Source organism: Sinocyclocheilus anshuiensis, unplaced genomic scaffold (genome assembly GCF_001515605.1).
Source record: "Sinocyclocheilus anshuiensis isolate Anshui unplaced genomic scaffold, SAMN03320099.WGS_v1.1 scaffold1746, whole genome shotgun sequence".
Classification (NCBI taxonomy): Eukaryota; Metazoa; Chordata; class Actinopteri; order Cypriniformes; family Cyprinidae; genus Sinocyclocheilus; species Sinocyclocheilus anshuiensis.
In genome coordinates, this window is record NW_015545562.1 from 454,267 (window position 1) to 470,928 (window position 16,662).

General features: G+C 38.4%; 2 protein-coding genes across 4 annotated transcripts in view; one reads left to right on the plus strand and one right to left on the minus strand.

Moving 5' to 3' along the window:
• Positions 1-913: 913 nt before the first annotated feature.
• On the plus strand, positions 914-7,560 carry LOC107698350 (platelet-activating factor acetylhydrolase-like). 2 transcript variants are annotated; one of them, XM_016499312.1, is made up of 11 exons: positions 914-1,198; positions 1,636-1,763; positions 1,865-2,015; positions 2,169-2,262; positions 2,363-2,431; positions 3,346-3,517; positions 3,823-3,936; positions 4,042-4,133; positions 4,567-4,737; positions 4,829-4,977; positions 6,254-7,560. In XM_016499312.1, exons 1-11 carry the CDS (start codon positions 1,105-1,107, stop codon positions 6,352-6,354), a joined length of 1,335 nt encoding a protein of 444 aa, XP_016354798.1. In that variant the 5' UTR covers positions 914-1,104; the 3' UTR covers positions 6,355-7,560. The 2 variants fall into 2 exon arrangements, with proteins under 2 accessions (XP_016354798.1, XP_016354796.1); XM_016499310.1 differs by having other exon boundaries at positions 915-1,198; positions 1,636-1,781.
• The window catches only part of LOC107698349 (tudor domain-containing protein 6-like), an 18,086-nt gene continuing 8,513 nt past the window's right edge, over positions 7,090-16,662 (minus strand). The window contains exons 2-16 of one of the 2 annotated variants that reach the window (XM_016499309.1): positions 10,445-15,880; positions 10,186-10,310; positions 9,951-10,031; positions 9,839-9,869; positions 9,604-9,653; positions 9,459-9,513; positions 9,242-9,294; positions 9,095-9,143; positions 8,691-8,746; positions 8,542-8,605; positions 8,368-8,438; positions 8,229-8,280; positions 8,060-8,127; positions 7,919-7,973; positions 7,090-7,805 (exon numbers count right to left, since the gene is read on the minus strand). In XM_016499309.1, coding sequence (XP_016354795.1) covers positions 7,624-7,805; positions 7,919-7,973; positions 8,060-8,127; positions 8,229-8,280; positions 8,368-8,438; positions 8,542-8,605; positions 8,691-8,746; positions 9,095-9,143; positions 9,242-9,294; positions 9,459-9,513; positions 9,604-9,653; positions 9,839-9,869; positions 9,951-10,031; positions 10,186-10,310; positions 10,445-15,836 — 6,384 coding nt within the window. In that variant the 5' untranslated portion in view covers positions 15,837-15,880 and the 3' untranslated portion in view covers positions 7,090-7,623. Of the gene's footprint in view, positions 7,806-7,918; positions 7,974-8,059; positions 8,128-8,228; positions 8,281-8,367; positions 8,451-8,541; positions 8,606-8,690; positions 8,747-9,094; positions 9,144-9,241; positions 9,295-9,458; positions 9,514-9,603; positions 9,654-9,838; positions 9,870-9,950; positions 10,032-10,185; positions 10,311-10,444; positions 15,881-16,662 lie in introns of both variants that reach the window. The other variant, XM_016499308.1, reaches the window with a different exon arrangement.

A 16,662-nucleotide genomic window follows, 5' to 3' on the forward strand; every position in this document is an offset into this window, starting at 1 on the left:
ATGTTATACTCATTTTATATATGTATGAAAGATATATATATATTTTTTTTTTTTTTACTGGTGTTTTGTTAGATATTGGACATCTTTCAACAACTGCCTAAGTAATAATGTTTCTCAGAATTAGTCGTTAACAGTAGGCTGCTAGATGTTCTTTTCCAGAAACTGTGTTTTTGTAATTTAAGATTTGATACTTGAAACTGCTTGTTTTGTTGTATTTGTTCTAAAGGTGTGAAAACCATGTCTATATTTAACCGCAACAACATTTGACTGGTCACGATGACTGAGCCTAACCTGACCTATAGTCCTTAGGACAACATATGACACAATGGATGAGTGACATAATGGATAAGTCTGTTTGACCTTTTCTTATTAAACATAAACACCAGTTTGAGAGGTTGTAGGTTTCCTGCATGTATAATACTTGTGCCTACTCTGATTCTTTACTCTTTTGCTCTTCACTCTTTACTCTGCTTTTCCCCTCTCCTCGCATTCTGCTTATAGCTACTTTGGGCTTTTCTTCTAATATTCACTAGGCCTACTTCATCCCTTAGATATAACAATTTGGAATACTCTGCTTTAGTACAAATTATTGAATAAGATCTTAATTTTGTTTAAACTTCCTATTATAATTTTCATATTTACTTTATTGTATCACTAAGTTTTATTTAATACATTTAATATTCCTTGTTTTAAAATTGATCTGTCATTACTCTTCTGTCTGGCCCTGGATCTCATTCCATCACGTTTGATTGTTTACTTAATTGAACAAGATTCTTCACTTCTGAATCGAACTCATTTGTTCAGTGAAGGGGGCGTGTTCGTTCAGAAATCCAACAAATGAAATGCTGCTTCACAGCCCGCACTCGAATGCTATTGGCTCGCGCTACAGTCCGTCATTAAAGGCACGAAAGCAGGGACGTGCTTTCAATGCGAATCGTTCACTTAGAAGATTTGTTTCACAAAAAGACTTTCACAAAAAAAGTCAGCACGTTTTTCACACTGATCCAAATTGAGCAGAATCTGTGACAGTGCCTGACACATGTGTAACGAGTCGCGGCCATGATGAGGCTCCGCCTGCTCAGCGAGGACTTCAGCTGACACTTTATGTTAGTCCTGCTAACGTCGATGTATTCTGTCGGCAGACTCGTTCAGCTGACTCTAGTCAAGAAGATATATGAATGGTCAAAGTCAACGTCGGGTAAGTCATGAGAAATTAGTTTTTAAAAAGTTGTTCGACGCCTTGCCATTGCAGTGGCTAGTCTGCTAATTGTAAACAAGTTGGTCGTTGTCACTGGTTTCGCTATTGACAGTCACTTCCTATCTCGTCACTTGTTTTCATAACGATTTTGCATATTTTTCGAATTGTCAGACCATTGTTTTAACTGCATTTGTGTTGTATTTATGTGAACCATAACAGTGTGGGCAGTTATTATTACACTGACAAGCACGATGAGCTCACATGAGCTACTTCTCTAAGCTGTATTCATATGACTAATAAACCAAAATGTGGCTATTAACAAGCACCGAGTTGTCAGGCACCAAGAACCGTGCCAGCTGAGAGAGTCAACAAACTTGTTTGAAAATGGCATAACATGTCATGCTCTGATATGATAATGTGGTTATCTTGTTTTTCAGGTTTAAAGTTTATTCCTAAGTGGAACTGGTTGGCTGTTTTCACAATGGGTAATTCAAGCGGGCACAACAACACTATGAGTATCCCACCAGGAAAAGGACCCCACCAAGTGGGATGCACAGACCTGATGGTGGGCCACACGGTCCATGTTAGTGTGCACTTGAATTGTCTGTACTCAAATTGTTTGTGTGTCATCAGCAGATTTAAAAAATGTATTTATATTTCTTCAAGGGTACGTTCTTGAGACTCTACTATCCATGCCAAGCATCCGAGAATCCTCAGCTGCCAGACTGGGTCCCGTGCAGGGAGTATTTTAACGGCCTCGCAGACTTTATGAAGATGAACAGAGCACTCAGTGAAAGAATTTTTAACTACCTCTTTGGTAAGCATTTTTGGTTATTGAGCGCTAAGTTCTTTGAAAATGTCACCCAACCATGCCACTTCCTCAGCATATCTGTCACTTTGAGATGTGGTTAAGACATTGGTTGCCACTGTTGTCATGCTATGGACATTTATGTCTGTTTGTTTGCATTAGGGAATTGTAAAACCCCAGCAGCCTGGAATGCGTCGTTTAAACGGGATGGGAAATATCCTGTTATTATTTTCTCTCATGGACTGGGAGCTTTCAGGTGTGGTTGAAGTCATTTGAAGTTTCAGGCATAAACGTGATCTCAATCCTTGATTCAATGTTTTACACTGCCACTGTGTTTTTGTGTGTTGTATTTTCAGGACATTGTATTCGGCCATATGTGTTGAATTGGCGTCACAGGGCTTCATTGTTGCATCTGTGGAACACAGGTGCTTGCTTTCAGTTGGAATTTATTAGCTGTAAAAGCTTTTTTTTTTTTTTTTTTTTTCTTTGCAACTGGACCAGTACATTGAGATAAGAGTTAGCCACTAACCACAAACTGACACAATTACAACTGTTGTTCAGTAACTCTCCTTGCCCCACGCCAGTGAAAGGTTTTGTATGTTGTAATAGTCAAAGTGTGTGAGAAGAATGCAAACAATAGTATGAACTAGGTCATCACATTCTTAACAGTGTTTACCGGTGGACTGACACATAACAGGACAGCAGGATTGGTGAAACACTGCCTTTCAGATTATAAAACTAGGATCTCAATGAGATGGCGTTAACTGGCGTTAAAATTAAATCAAAATGGAACATTGGAAATACTTCAGTGTTTTTTAGAACTCGTAAGTTTATAAGTAATAAGGTAACCAATTTTTTTATAACTACAGTAATTACTATGGAACCATTTCATATTTCGGCGTTCTCAGTTGTCATAGTTGAGTAAACTTCTATACTGGTGAACAGAAACTACAACAAATATATTTTTTACAATCTCATTTGTCCCAATAACGAAAAAAATATAAAAAGAGAGAAAAATGTCAAATTTGACGTCACTCCCTCAGTCTTTGTATTTGAAACACTCTTGCATCAGTGTTAACTTTAACTAGTTTTATGTAATTTAATGCCAAGGCAAGAAAACAGAGAAAGTATAGTGTTGTAAATGTACATAAAAAGAAAATATAAAAAAAAAAACCTTGCGGCATCACAGTCTGTTAAAAGTGTCCATTATCTAGAAATTAAATTTTGCATCTAAAAAACATTATATATCCTCACTCTTGTTAAAAATCTCAAGATCACTTATTGTTGTGTTGTGTTTTGTCTGGTGTATTTTTTCACTAAAATGTCTTTTTAATTTCAGGGATGAATCTTCTTCTGCAACTTTTTACTTCAGAGAGCATACTGAGCCAGGAACAAAAAAGCATCCGTCATGTGACATAGCCAAGCCTGTGTCTGATAATCTGGAGGAGGTTTGGATGTACTACAGGCCGTTGAAACCGGGCGAGAATGAGTTTCCTCTAAGAAACAAGCAAGTGAGAAAGTCACCTTACTTGTTACTCATCTGATATCCAAAACATAGTCTTCCTATGCTAGTCATTCCCAGGACCTTTTCTGATATTTTCAGCCAGAAATTTTGGTGTTATGTTGTTTTGCATGAAAACCCACCATTAATCATTATGCTTTTATGTATTTAGTGTTAGTGACAGTTACCTCTACATCTTTTTGTGGATAATTCCTGAATTGGATAAAGCATGAATTGTGGTCCTGGCTAATGCACCATTTAAGGAACTGTCTGTGCTCCATGCAAATGATGATTCAAATTTCCTTTATGTTTCAGGTAAAGCAAAGAGCAGATGAATGCATCAGAGCCTTGGATATTCTCTTTGACATCAATTCAGGAAAGTCTGTGGAGAACGTCTTACAGTGTGACTTTGATTTGTCAACAATGGAGGTGAATATTACAATAAGTTTAAACTCAATTAGTTTAGTTAAAATTGAGAACTGCTCAATCATATTCTGTGGAGTGCTGATGACAATGAGCCTTCCTGCATTTCAGAACTCCATGGACTTGTGTAGAATAGCAATTATGGGACATTCCTTCGGAGGCGCGACGGTGATCGAATGTTTGTGCAAGGACGTCAAATTCAAGTATGTTTTGAGCTGATTAGGATGCCCCGTACATATCATGACAACTATGAGTTATGAGATCTTGTGGGTAGATGGTAAACATTTATCAAGCTGTCTGAGAAACGATGTTCTCAGTGCGGTTGGCCTTTACTTTATCCTTCACACTGGTGTCTGTGAAAACCTCTGCAAGTTTCCTGTTTTTTTTAGATGCATTTTCATACATACTGGCATGCTACTTGAAATCTTGTCATGCACTCTAAATAGCGACATTGGTAGAATAATTTAAGAAAAATTCAATTTTTAGCATGATTTTTTTTGGGAACAAATTAAACTAGTCAAGAAAGACACATTCACTTGGTAAACTAATTACAGTAGCATGTTGGTAGCACCATGTAGTTTGCAAGAAGAGATTAAAAAACGAAATAATCATCCTGGAATCAATGTTGCTTCCTAGGTGTGGTGTGGCACTGGACACCTGGATGTTTCCTCTGGACGAGGAGATCTTCCCAGGAGTGAAGCAGCCAATCTTTTTTATAAACTCTGAAAAATTCCAGTGGATTGGGAATATCATCCGCATGAAGAAGCTGGACTCTGCTATCTTTCCTAGAAAAATGATAACCATCAAGTCAGTCTTTTTTTTTTTTTTTTTCCAAGTCAAGTTGTAATTCAGTCTGAAAAATGTGCTTCATTTAATTGTGCTGTACTATTTTTGGCAGAGGGACGGTCCATCAGAGCTTCCCAGATTTCACATTTCTTACTGGGAACTGGATTGGAAGGCTCATGAAGCTAAAAGGAGAGATTGATCCACACATAGCCTTGGATCTTTCTAACAAAGCAACTTTGGCTTTTCTTCAACGCCACTTAAGTGAGTTATTTACGTTTTTGGGTTTGTGTGCTCCAGATCACTTTCTGTTTATTTATTTAACTACACTTAAAAGGTTTGGGGTCAACAAGTTTTACAAATCCAGGGTTTCTGCAGACTTGAAGAAGTTAAATTTAAGACTTTTTAAGACCTTTTTAATACCACCTTATATGAAATTTAAGACCTAAACCTGTAATGGAAATACACATTTTATTACATACATATATGTAATATTTAATGTGTATAAATTAAAAAGAAAACAAAATATCAATGCTGTAATAAATGGTATTTATTACTATGATATACAGTGAACTTTTCATGTCAGCAGACAATATTCCATACAAAATATCCCCACAAAATAACTGCATCACTGAGATTTTTGGTCGAGTAAACAATTTATTCTGAAGCAATATTTTCACCAGTGTTCTATCAGCTTTTACATACTTAAATCTGCATATTTACCTTTACAAAGGCCTATTTTTAACCTTTTTAGATGTATGCATCATCTTACATGTCAAATTATTACAATTTATCAATAAATTCAATATACACTATAGGGCTGCTACCAGTCAGATTAAATCATTTACACTGCAAATAACAATAATTACAACTGCAATAAATAATGTTATGAGATTAATGTTTTAAATGCATTTATGAATATACAAATATATCACATTTGTATATGGTAATTTTTAGAGAAAAAAAAGGCACACTTCCGTGTGAACTGGAGTATAAATATACACATTTTCTACCCCCATGTCTTGAATTTGTGATCATGCTGAATGTATTTTAATGGACTGAATCATGCAGTGATCGGGCACAGCGCACTAGACTTCACGTAATGCGTGCACTCTAACGTTAGGTGTTTTGAATGTTTGTTTTTTTTTGCGTCGTGAGAATATTGAGTAAAATAGCTCACTTGTCATGGTGTTAACTATATCATGTTATGAATAAACTAAACATTTTGAATTTTTACCTCAGTGTGTTTCTTCTGAGTTTATGTGTGCTGTCACGCTCATTTGTTCTGAAGTCTCGAGACAAACAGAGTTCGCCTCAGCGCGAGGTTGGATTCTGTTGTTCTCTCTGATGACGCAGTAATTTACCGCGGGGAAGAAAAAATCTTCGGTCTGTCCAATGATTGTAAAGTCATTAGCCCGCGGACACCCTGAAATCAATGCAGCCGTGTTAAACTTCAGACCCCGCCCCCCCCCAAACATTACATCAGTAGTGTACATAATACTGGTTTTTGCTATATCTAACATATCTTTTTATTTTCTAGATATGGACAGAGACTTTAATCAGTGGGATCCTTTAATTGATGGAAAAGATGACAACTTGATTCCAGGAACCAACATTACTATACCACAGTCATCTGTTTAATCGAGTAACATGAAATGTGTATCAGTACAATGATTTTGTAATCTTGCAAATGCACATTTAACAAGTAAGAGTCAGAAGGTTACATGTTTGAGAAAGGGCCAATCTATCATTATGCAAAATCTGTTTTTGACATTTCATGTAAGAGACAATTTTTGACTGCTGTGTATGAATACGATTGAATTTGCATTATGGATTAGACTGTGATCTGATGTAAATTTCATTTAGCATTTTTTAAATGGCAAAACTACACAATCTATACAGGATGACTTGTAAAAGGTACCACTTGCTAACAGCCACATATTTGCAAAACAGACAGTGCAATAGACTGACTTTTTTTTAACACTTCACCATCCTTTGTCGTGCCTTAATGTTTTTAGTTATAGAAAGTGGGTTTTTATATCAATGCAATGTTTTCAATAAATCTGTGACTGATGTTATAAGGGGACAGTTAGCAGACAACCATTTGGAAATATGAAATACCATACTGTGAAATATATTCATCATAGCCTGCTTGTTTCACCCTAACAATCTGGAAAGTAGAACGTAATCCCATAGTTTTCGCTGAATCTGTTACTAAAACCTAATTTCCTGATTTGTAAGTCAATAGAATCAGTTTTTACACTACTAATTTCTGGTCAGTGAAAAAATGAAAAACTCAAATTGCAGTATTTCAATGGTTTCCAGTAAAGCCACAAAATGCAAAGTTGTTTATATGTATATGGGATTTTGTTTATTAAACAGAATATATGACACTTGGTATTTGTTCCCCCCCCCCATCATCATACAAAAAGTCTTAATAACACTAAGTAATGTTCATACAAGTGCTACACACAAAAGTTGCATATTTATTAAAGAAAATTTCAACAAGTTTCCACAAAATGCAGCAAATTGTTTTCACGGCAATGTAAACATTTAAGTTGAACAAGCATTTGAACAAGCAACAATAGCCCTGGATAAAGTACAATTTAGAAACCGTTTCAAAATGCAATAAGGAATCCAACGAAAGGCTGTGTAATAACAAAAAACAGAACAGCCTTCATCTGCAAAGAGAAATCACTGAACAGTAATGGAAGGAGAAAACAAAACTACAGCTCTATGAACAAGCAGAAGTGCTTATTGTTGCTATTATGCGGTTTATGGTATTAGACAAAAAAAAACTTAATACATCAAGCTGTTGGCAATATGTGATTAACCAAAACAAACAAACAACCACATTACATAAGTAACTTGCCTCTTAGGATACATCAACCATCTACTGAGTGGTTTACATTAGTCAATCTTCTGTTTTTCATTTTCACTCTCCGGCTCATATACTTCTGCCTGGGATTCTTGCAAAACACCAACAAAAATGACGTCATCGTCAGATGCATCCTCAACCCTCAGGGTCAGATGAGTAACACGTGAATCCTCGGCGCTGGTGCAATCAGATGCATCTGACTTTTCTTGTAAACCTGTGAAGCACACTACCATCAGTTCTCACTTCAACCAGAAATTAAGATTTCAAATAAAAACAGTGGGACTGTTAATGATTTTCCCCATTTATATTTGCACTCAAATGACTTACATGAAGATTCTTCAGCATCAGCATGGATTTCTGGAGTAATTGGATCTCCCTGAAGCTGATGTTTTCAAAGTGAGGAATATCAATAAACGCCTCACATTTGTGGTTAATGAATAAAATAATTTAACAGCAAGCTTATAATACCGTGCCATCAGATGCAGTGTCAGACTCTGTTCCATCACTGGTAAGGACAATAAGATCTTCAGTAACATCTATAAAAAAATAAATAAAAAAATAACATGCTAAACATCTACACTATATTTGTTCAAATTTAAAGACTTTCATTTGAATACGGAATGCAAAAATAACATACTATTAAACTCCTCAAGCAAGTCATCCGTTTCGAGCTCAGTCTCACACCCCCCCTGTTTTCAAAACCATATGAAAGGAATATATTTTTAGCCACTATGTGGTGTAGGTCTTTAAGATAAATGAGAGAAAGCACAAAACACCTTATCATGGGGAGTCACATCAAGGAAATCTATCAGCAAATCCACTCCAGTGCTCATGTTGGCAGGATATTCTAAACGGTCACCTTTTACAAATTACAATAAAAACAAAAATCACAGACGACTACTAATTTAAGTTTATTGGAGTTTTTATCTCCATGAAGTATGAAGTGTAACCTCTTTGCTCTCCAGATGAAGTATTTAAATCCTCTTGTGGATCCTTGCTTTCTACCGGTTCAGGCTGAAGTACAAATAAGTTGAAGGAGTGGGTTAATAAGATTAAGTAGTTGTAAATCTCATCTCAACAGTCTTATATGTGTACTTACACTCAGTACTTGAACAAGATCGTGCACTTGTGCAACTTCCCCCAGAGTATCTACAACTAAACAAACAAATAATACATCCCGGTCATTTGCATTGAGGTCTAAGATAAAGCAGGACAACATTTGTTTAGGTTTTTTTTATAACCCTGATGGAATTACACTCGTTTTTGTTTGAAAATAAGTCTAACCAACCGCACATTATGTATGCAAATTTTTTCATAAGGACTTGATATTTCATTCTGTCTGAACGTAGATATTCATTCAAATGCAGATTCAATAGACTTAAGATAATCATTTCACACAGACATTATACAGTACATTCATAGAATAAGGGCACTACGCACCATTTATAATTGAGGTCCCAATACTTTTAAAAAAAAATAGGTAAATCAACTAAGCTCGCTCACCTTCAGAGTCTTCAACAGCGGAGCAGGACACAAAACCTGAGACTTGAGGCTGCAAGTAAAACATGTTGAGACACTGGGCTATGTGATTACTATCGGTCAACTGTATTTGTATTTGCTTTTGATTGGTACAACAGCATCAAAGTGTACCTGGTCTGCATGTTCATCACCTGGATCCATTTGGTCAATTTGTTTCTCTTCACCTTTACATATTAAAAAATGCAATTTTGAAAAATTTTGCACTTATGATTTATATACTACTTTGCCACCAATTAATAACACCATAGCATATTTTAATGTGTATAAAGTATATACATTTTGTCCTCTACCTTGGCAGTACGTGATGCAGTAATTTTGTATTACTTACCATTTGGTTCTTCTGACTCTGTGGTGACAACAGTTTCATATTCTGTTTCTTCCGCCTGATGTGATTAGAGGTAGAATTGGTTGTTACACGCTCTATTCTCAACGGCTGAAAACATTCTGCGTACCACAGTTAAACATCCATTTACCTTTGAAGGACTATTCTTCAATGCAGTGTGTTTCTCCTTGGTTACTTCATCTACAAAACATTTGACATGTTTAAGGATCTTAAATGATTATTTCAGGTGAAAAATGTGATCAGAAACAAAGAAAACAGGAAAAAAAACCTGTGGCATTCTAAGGCATGGGTGGGGTAAAATAACCAAGTAGGACTGCATCACTGACATTTTTCTTTAAAATATAACAACAAAATATAATACTTACCACTTGGAACTACAGCTTCAATGCATGAAGTCTGGAATTAAAACACTGGATGAGTAAAAAATGCTTTCTGATTATAATTATAAACACAAAAATTGATTCCAGCATGCCACACCTGCAATAGCTTGTCTGGCAGAATTTCAAAGACGTTGAGAGGATCTACTACCACCTCAGAATCATGTTCCACAAGCAACACCTGGGAAAAAAAACAACAACAACATGAGTCTGAAGATGAATCTGAAGTTAAACAAAACAAAACCTGGTTTCTTTAACAGAAAAAAGTGAAAGAAAAAAAAAAAAAAAAGTGTAAATGAGAAGAGAAATAAATAAATAAATAAATAAATACTCACCAATTCAGCATCTTCAGAACTTTTTAAAATTTGTGCTCTGCACCAATTTCTTCTTACGTGAGACCATATCACACATTCTGACCCAGCAGGCTTTTTCTCTGTTGCTCGCATTAAATAGCCCAAGTCTTTAAAAATTTGAAAAAAAAATAAATAAATAAAATAAATAAAAATAAAATAAAAGGAAAGAAGGGAGACCTCTTGCATATAGTTAACACTATCTCTAAAAGTTGTACTACAAAATGTCAAAATTCAGGCTTACCTGATTGAATGATCTCAAATGATGGTGACTCTGGTCCCTCAACAATGCATAACTGAGAATCAGTGTTATTCATCAAGAAGCTATCTATATTCTCTGAGGAAATACTAGCTGTAGCTCCCTCGGAGTGCTGTGGCAAAACTACAGGAAAAGGAGTTGTGTCTGTCTCTTTAGCAAAAGCATGCTGGTTTGTTGTGTCTGATGGACTTGTGAAAGCTGAAGCACCTTCCATGACACATATGGTTTCAAGGTCCACTTGTGCATCAGAGGGAACTATACTCATTGCTTCAGGCGAAGCAACATCTTCAGTAATCATCTCGAGTGGCTCATCCTGACCTTCATTTCCGACTTTTGTACTTGTCAGTAAATCAAGCTGCTCTTGTTCAGAATGCTGTATTTCGAGAAGTGAGGTGCAGGTTTCATTGTCAGCATGGTCAGTGTCTGAATCATGGATAACTACTGAGTCAATATAAACTTCAGCAGCCACAGAGGCATCGGTGGACACAATATTTGCTCCACTCAAGTGTTCAACAGATGGAGTTTCAGGACTTTGACTTTTCCAATAGCTTCTCATGGTATCATTGATGACAACACCATTACAATCCATCTTGATGAAGTGTGGCATTTCAGAGTTCCCCATTTTCTCAACAGTGATATTTAAAAGCTTGTCATTAACTAGCTCAAAGAACACATCATCTGCCTCTTCAGCCCAGAAACCCTTGGAAAGATCAAAACCTTCAAGCTGGCAGTAGAATGCCTGAGGGGGCACATCCGATAGCTCAGGTGGAAGTGCTTTAACATCAACGATATTGACTTTTGCTTCATTTCCATAGTCTACAAAGGTAATGGAGAGTGTGTCAAGGTCCCTAGATGTAACTTTAGCTCGATACCACAAATTATCTTCAGTGAAAAGAGCAATGCAAGCACTTCCAACTGGCAGAGATTCCTCACTCAAAGTTTCTTCTGATGCATTACCAGCATTCTGTAGCATGTCTGAAATCCCTTGAAATTGGTCTGTTGCCGCATACTGGCACCAGAAGAGCTGAGGACCCTTGATGAATGAGGTGTATCCAGTGATCATTTGACCAGCTGATACGTCAGGGTTCTTGTAATGGGTACAGACCATGATTTCAGATGTCTGCTTGACACCTGGGCTCGTAAGCTCAGCTGCTGGTGTAGCATCATCCCTGCAGGTGGATCCCAACACTACACCATTAACATCAAGTTTCACTTCCCAAATGGTGCCTGACATTTTCACAAACGTGCACATGACCTTTTCAATGTTTTGTTCAATTACCCGTTTGAAGTTGGGTGCAAGTTCTTGGTCTCCACTCTCAACATTCAGTTTATGTACAGAGCAGTGGATGCTGTACCTAGGAAACGAAGCAAACGATTGATCAAGACGACATATTTTTGAAGCAGAAATTGTAGCCGCGTTTCCAAAGTCAACAAATTCGACGTTGATTGTGTCACCAAGGTTTTTTCTTACTGCTGCACGGTACCAGGAGTTATCTTCAGGAAACATTGCACAAACCACATCTCCCTCACGAATATCACTGGGATCAATGTTGGCGCACCTTGACTGGTCAGCATTCAATTTCTCCACAAGCGAATAAATGTCATCTTCATCAGTTGCAAACTGAACAAAGAAGCTACAAGGGCTATTGCAATGAGAGATGAATACCTCAGCTTCTAGACCTGGTTGTATTACTTTCACTGTGATCGCCGATTCGTTAAGAAGAGCCTGGGACTTGGGCTGAACACCATCGGATTTGTCAGATCTACAAGGGTGACGCACATCAGCTCTATCACTGGACTTTCTTTGTGGTTCAAGCTGTTTCTGGGAATTATGCAATGTCCCAAAATCTCTTGTTGGTTCTAGTCCACCATTTGTATGGAATCCCCACTTGCTCCGTGGCTGTTTTGATTCGATATTACCTTGTGCTGCATAACTTTCACGGGACTGTGGAACTTGATCCACGAAATCTCGCTTTAGACCACTGGAACATTCCTTCATATGGGATGCCCCACTTTGTGCACTTCTGTTCTTTGAACTACATCCTTTGAATGCGCTTGTTTCATTTCTATGGATTTCATTGCGAAACTTCTGTCTGATCAGTGCATTCACTTGAGTTTTTCCCTCATAAAGTTCCACCAAAAGCTTTCCTCCTGGGTCTTTTGCCACGATCAAAGCAGTGAAACAATGACTGTCCGCAAAATTCTGAAACCAATTTCCCACTTCACATGCCACATCTTCAGGCATATCTGAGAGCCCACATTCAATTGCCTGCACTGGGACGGACATAATCTCTCCTGCTTCAATTGGAACTGGAAGCAAGTCTGACTTGACAACTTCCAATGTGTCGCCATAATCCACAAAATTGACCACAACTGACGGTTTTGTAGACTTTATTTGGCCTCTGTACCAAAGTCCATCCGTGTATTTTGCAAAGCAAACCGTTCCAAAAGTCTGAGGACACTTGGTTACCTCTAGCTGACGGCATAGGGAGTTGACCTTGTTTGAAAGTTTCTCAATCTCCTCTGAATTCCTGGCAAGATGGCAAAAGAACTGAGTGACACTTTTCACACAGGTGATACTCACTTCCTCTTCACATCCAGTCTTGACTCCATGTGTGGAGTAATAGTAGGTGTCCAGGCGAAAGGGTGGAAGAGGAGCTTTCTTAGAGGGTGCACGATCAGCTAGACGTCTTTGGACAAGGAGATTGCAAATGCTTTGGAATGGGGTCTCCAAGTCCACCACATTGAACACAACTTTCTGGGAGTCATACATTACAGCAAATATGGTGCATTTTAGGGGCACATTCATGGACCCTGCTGTGTCAACAAACTCTTGAAACTGCACTGTGGCTTCAGGGCTCCAGTCTAAAGCTGAGTGAGATACTGGGTGGATCAGGTTATACAAACTGCATCGAAAGGCTTGTCCTTTCATCTTCAAGAATGCTGGAGTGATCTTTCGAAGATCTTCAACAGCAACCTTCTTTGTCTGTCCGTAGTCAATGAACAAGACATCAACATGAGGTGTTTGGTGCTTTTGAATGACTAAGGCTCTGTACCATATCCCAGTTTCAGGATGACGGGCAACACAAGCAGCTTCCAAAGGTGGCTGAAATTCACTATGAGCATAGAAACGCTGAATGTCTTGCATTAGCACTTCTAAACATGCTGCATTTCTGGCTTTTTGACACCAGAAGTCATTTGGACTCTCAATGTAGGATACAGTTACCTCCAGTGAGCTTCCAATGGGAAACAAGTATTCCTTGAAAGCAGATGCACTGTCGATTATGGCAGAAGAACTGGAAGGCGTTTGAGGCCGAGCTCCTGTCAAGAATACACCAGAGGTGTGTGTGGTTTTTAAACCACAGGGTCTTGTGGCAGAAATATCCACAAAGCTCTTTTCACTGTCTGCAAAATCTGCATTGCACAACAACTTGCTCACATCATTTTCTCCATCTAAACTCGAATCCACTAACTGAACCATGTGAGTGTCTTGATGCTTTTCTTTTACATGCAAATCAAGTACTCTGTCCTCGATGAGTTTCGAAAAGAACAATGTAGCCCTCTCATCCCAATGTTTCAGTCTGGATGTAATGCCATAGAGGGAGCACTTTACTGCCACAGCAGGCAGCTGCTGAAATCTCAGAGGCAACTGTCGGAGATCGAAACAATCAACAAGTTCTGTGTTGCCATAGTCGAGGAAGTAAACTTCTGCTTTCTTGTCAACTACCTTATAGATAGCTGCTCTATAAAACACACCATCTTGGGCTTTAGCTGCACAGAGGAAACCAACAACAGGCTTTCTTATCAATCCGTCAGTGCTTGTTGGATCACTGTACAGATTTCCGAGGCCATTCATTAGCTGATTGAATTTATCGGCGTATCGCTGAGTTTGAATCCAAAACTTTCCAGGGCTCTCCACATGCTGTACAACAGCCACATGCGATGTGTTAGGTGCGAGACTTTCTGTGAAAAAGACCGGTTTGTTCCCTTTAAGGTCAGAGTAGGTTTCATCAATGTGTGCAGCCACGGTTGTCTCCAAAATCTTGCTCTTTTCAGACGATGGGCTCTTTTGAACAGCAAAGTCTGTAAGGGTCATATCAGAATCCAGTGAACAGTTCTGTTTCAGTTCAAACAGTGTGTTGATGTTTGTGTTCTCCTCTCCGTAAAGCGTGACATAGTGGACACCTTCAGAAAGGCTCTGATACTGAAACTTGGCGATCACCGTGCGGTTGAGCAGGAGAGATTTCAGATAATCAATCTGTGAAGCTGTCCAACCCATACCTCTGTCGGCTATTCCATGAAGGGAGCACACATACGTTACGACAGGCATCCTGAAGAATTCTGGGGCAAGTGGACTTATGTTCTCAACTTGAACAAACTGTTTCTTCCCATAATCCACCTGCAAAATTTCAACCACATTGTTGGCAGACATGACCTGCTGCAGCACAGAACGATACCACTTGCCGTCACTTCCTCTTGATGCACACGGGCTGCCTAAATTCTCAGGTCTTGCAAAATTACATCCAACTCTTCCCTCATAATGCTGAGTTATCTGTTCAGTTAACTTTTTCAGCTCCTGAGAGAAAACCTTAAGCTGACAGAATATTCGGAATGGACTTGTTACTTCTGTGACCACAACAGTTTCAACAGTATCGGTTTGCAGCTCGGGGTACATGTAGATCTGCTGTTTCTCTATTTGCTCAATGATCTCAGTTGGTTTGGTCCTAATGGAAGAAATTCTCTGAGGTTCTCCAGTTCCACTGTTGGCTGGCAAAGATCTGGCAACAAACTCCTTGAACCGATCACCATACAACTTCTTGGCAAAGCCCATTTCAAACATCTGTCTGGACAGGCAAGGAATGTCAAGTAGGAATGTTCGATGGGGCACAAGAACATCTTGAACAGTGGCATTGACTCTTCGACCACAGAAAGTCTTCATGAACTCTAAGGCCATTGCTGACCATTTGTTTTCAGGAGACAGTGGCAGGACATTGGCAAGAACACAGAATTCAACTTCAGGGGGAAGATAGAAAAAGTCACTTTTGCCCCATGCTAAAGTGTTTACAGTGGCACGCAGCGTTCTGCCTTCATCGATTAAAAACACGCTGTACTCTTCAGTATCTCTGGACACTATACATGCTCTGTACCATGTTTCATACACTCGTACGAGGCACAAGTCACCAGGGTTTCCATCCAATTCACAAAAACCCTCTCTGGGGTATTGAATCTCCTTTTTCAGTTGCTGATAAGCAAATTTTCGGTCTTGATCAAAATTCCCCCAAAACTCTACCAGAACACATGCCGGGTTCAGGTTTACTCTGGTAATGAGTACGGGTGCATTTGAACCCGTAGATGGGAGTCCCGGAATAGAACACATTGTGATTTCTTCCGTGACTCACTCACTCCAGTGTCTAGGTGTATCTAGAAAGAAAAGGAAAGATCTGTGTGCATTTTTTGAAGGGGCAAGTGAAAGAGAATTATACTTGCCCGACCGGACAACTAATCTAATCTAATTAAAACATTGAATTAGAGAAGCACCAAAATTTCAGCTAGAATGATTCTGATTTTATTACACTTGGTGTAAACGGCAATTCATAATGGATAATCAATAGTAACAAGGTCGCGGCAGTTGAGACTCACGTGAGAATCTCATGGAGAATTCGAAACAAACTGCACACAGAAGAAACATACTGCAGTAAAAAAATTTGTTTTTACATTTATTACATAAAGCCTAGCCTAATTAATTAACATGACATGACTAAGAGAGTGCAATTTTCCCCAAAAATCAGTACGATTGTAAATTCGACATTGATTTTAAACAAGACTTTCAAACGAGTAGTTAATATTAAGTGACTTGGGGCATACATTTTAGTACAATAATGTCAATGTGACTGTTTTTGCTCGATTTGTTTAACGAAAATAGTTCCAAACAAACTTAGCAGCAGAACTGCCGCGCATCTCTGAGCAACACACAGCAGCGTCGTCAGCGGTGTTTCGTTAGGTTACTGAATGATTCGCATCTTTGAATTAATAATTTGAGTCAATGATTCAGTGGTCCATTCATAAAGACAGGCGCTTGCTGCATTCTTGAATGAATCAGCCGTTTGAACGAATCGTTTGAATGCCTCAATGACTCACTCATTAAGACAGTCAACTTGCTGCCACCTGCTGGCGGGTTACTTTCAAATTTAAAAGTAACTTTT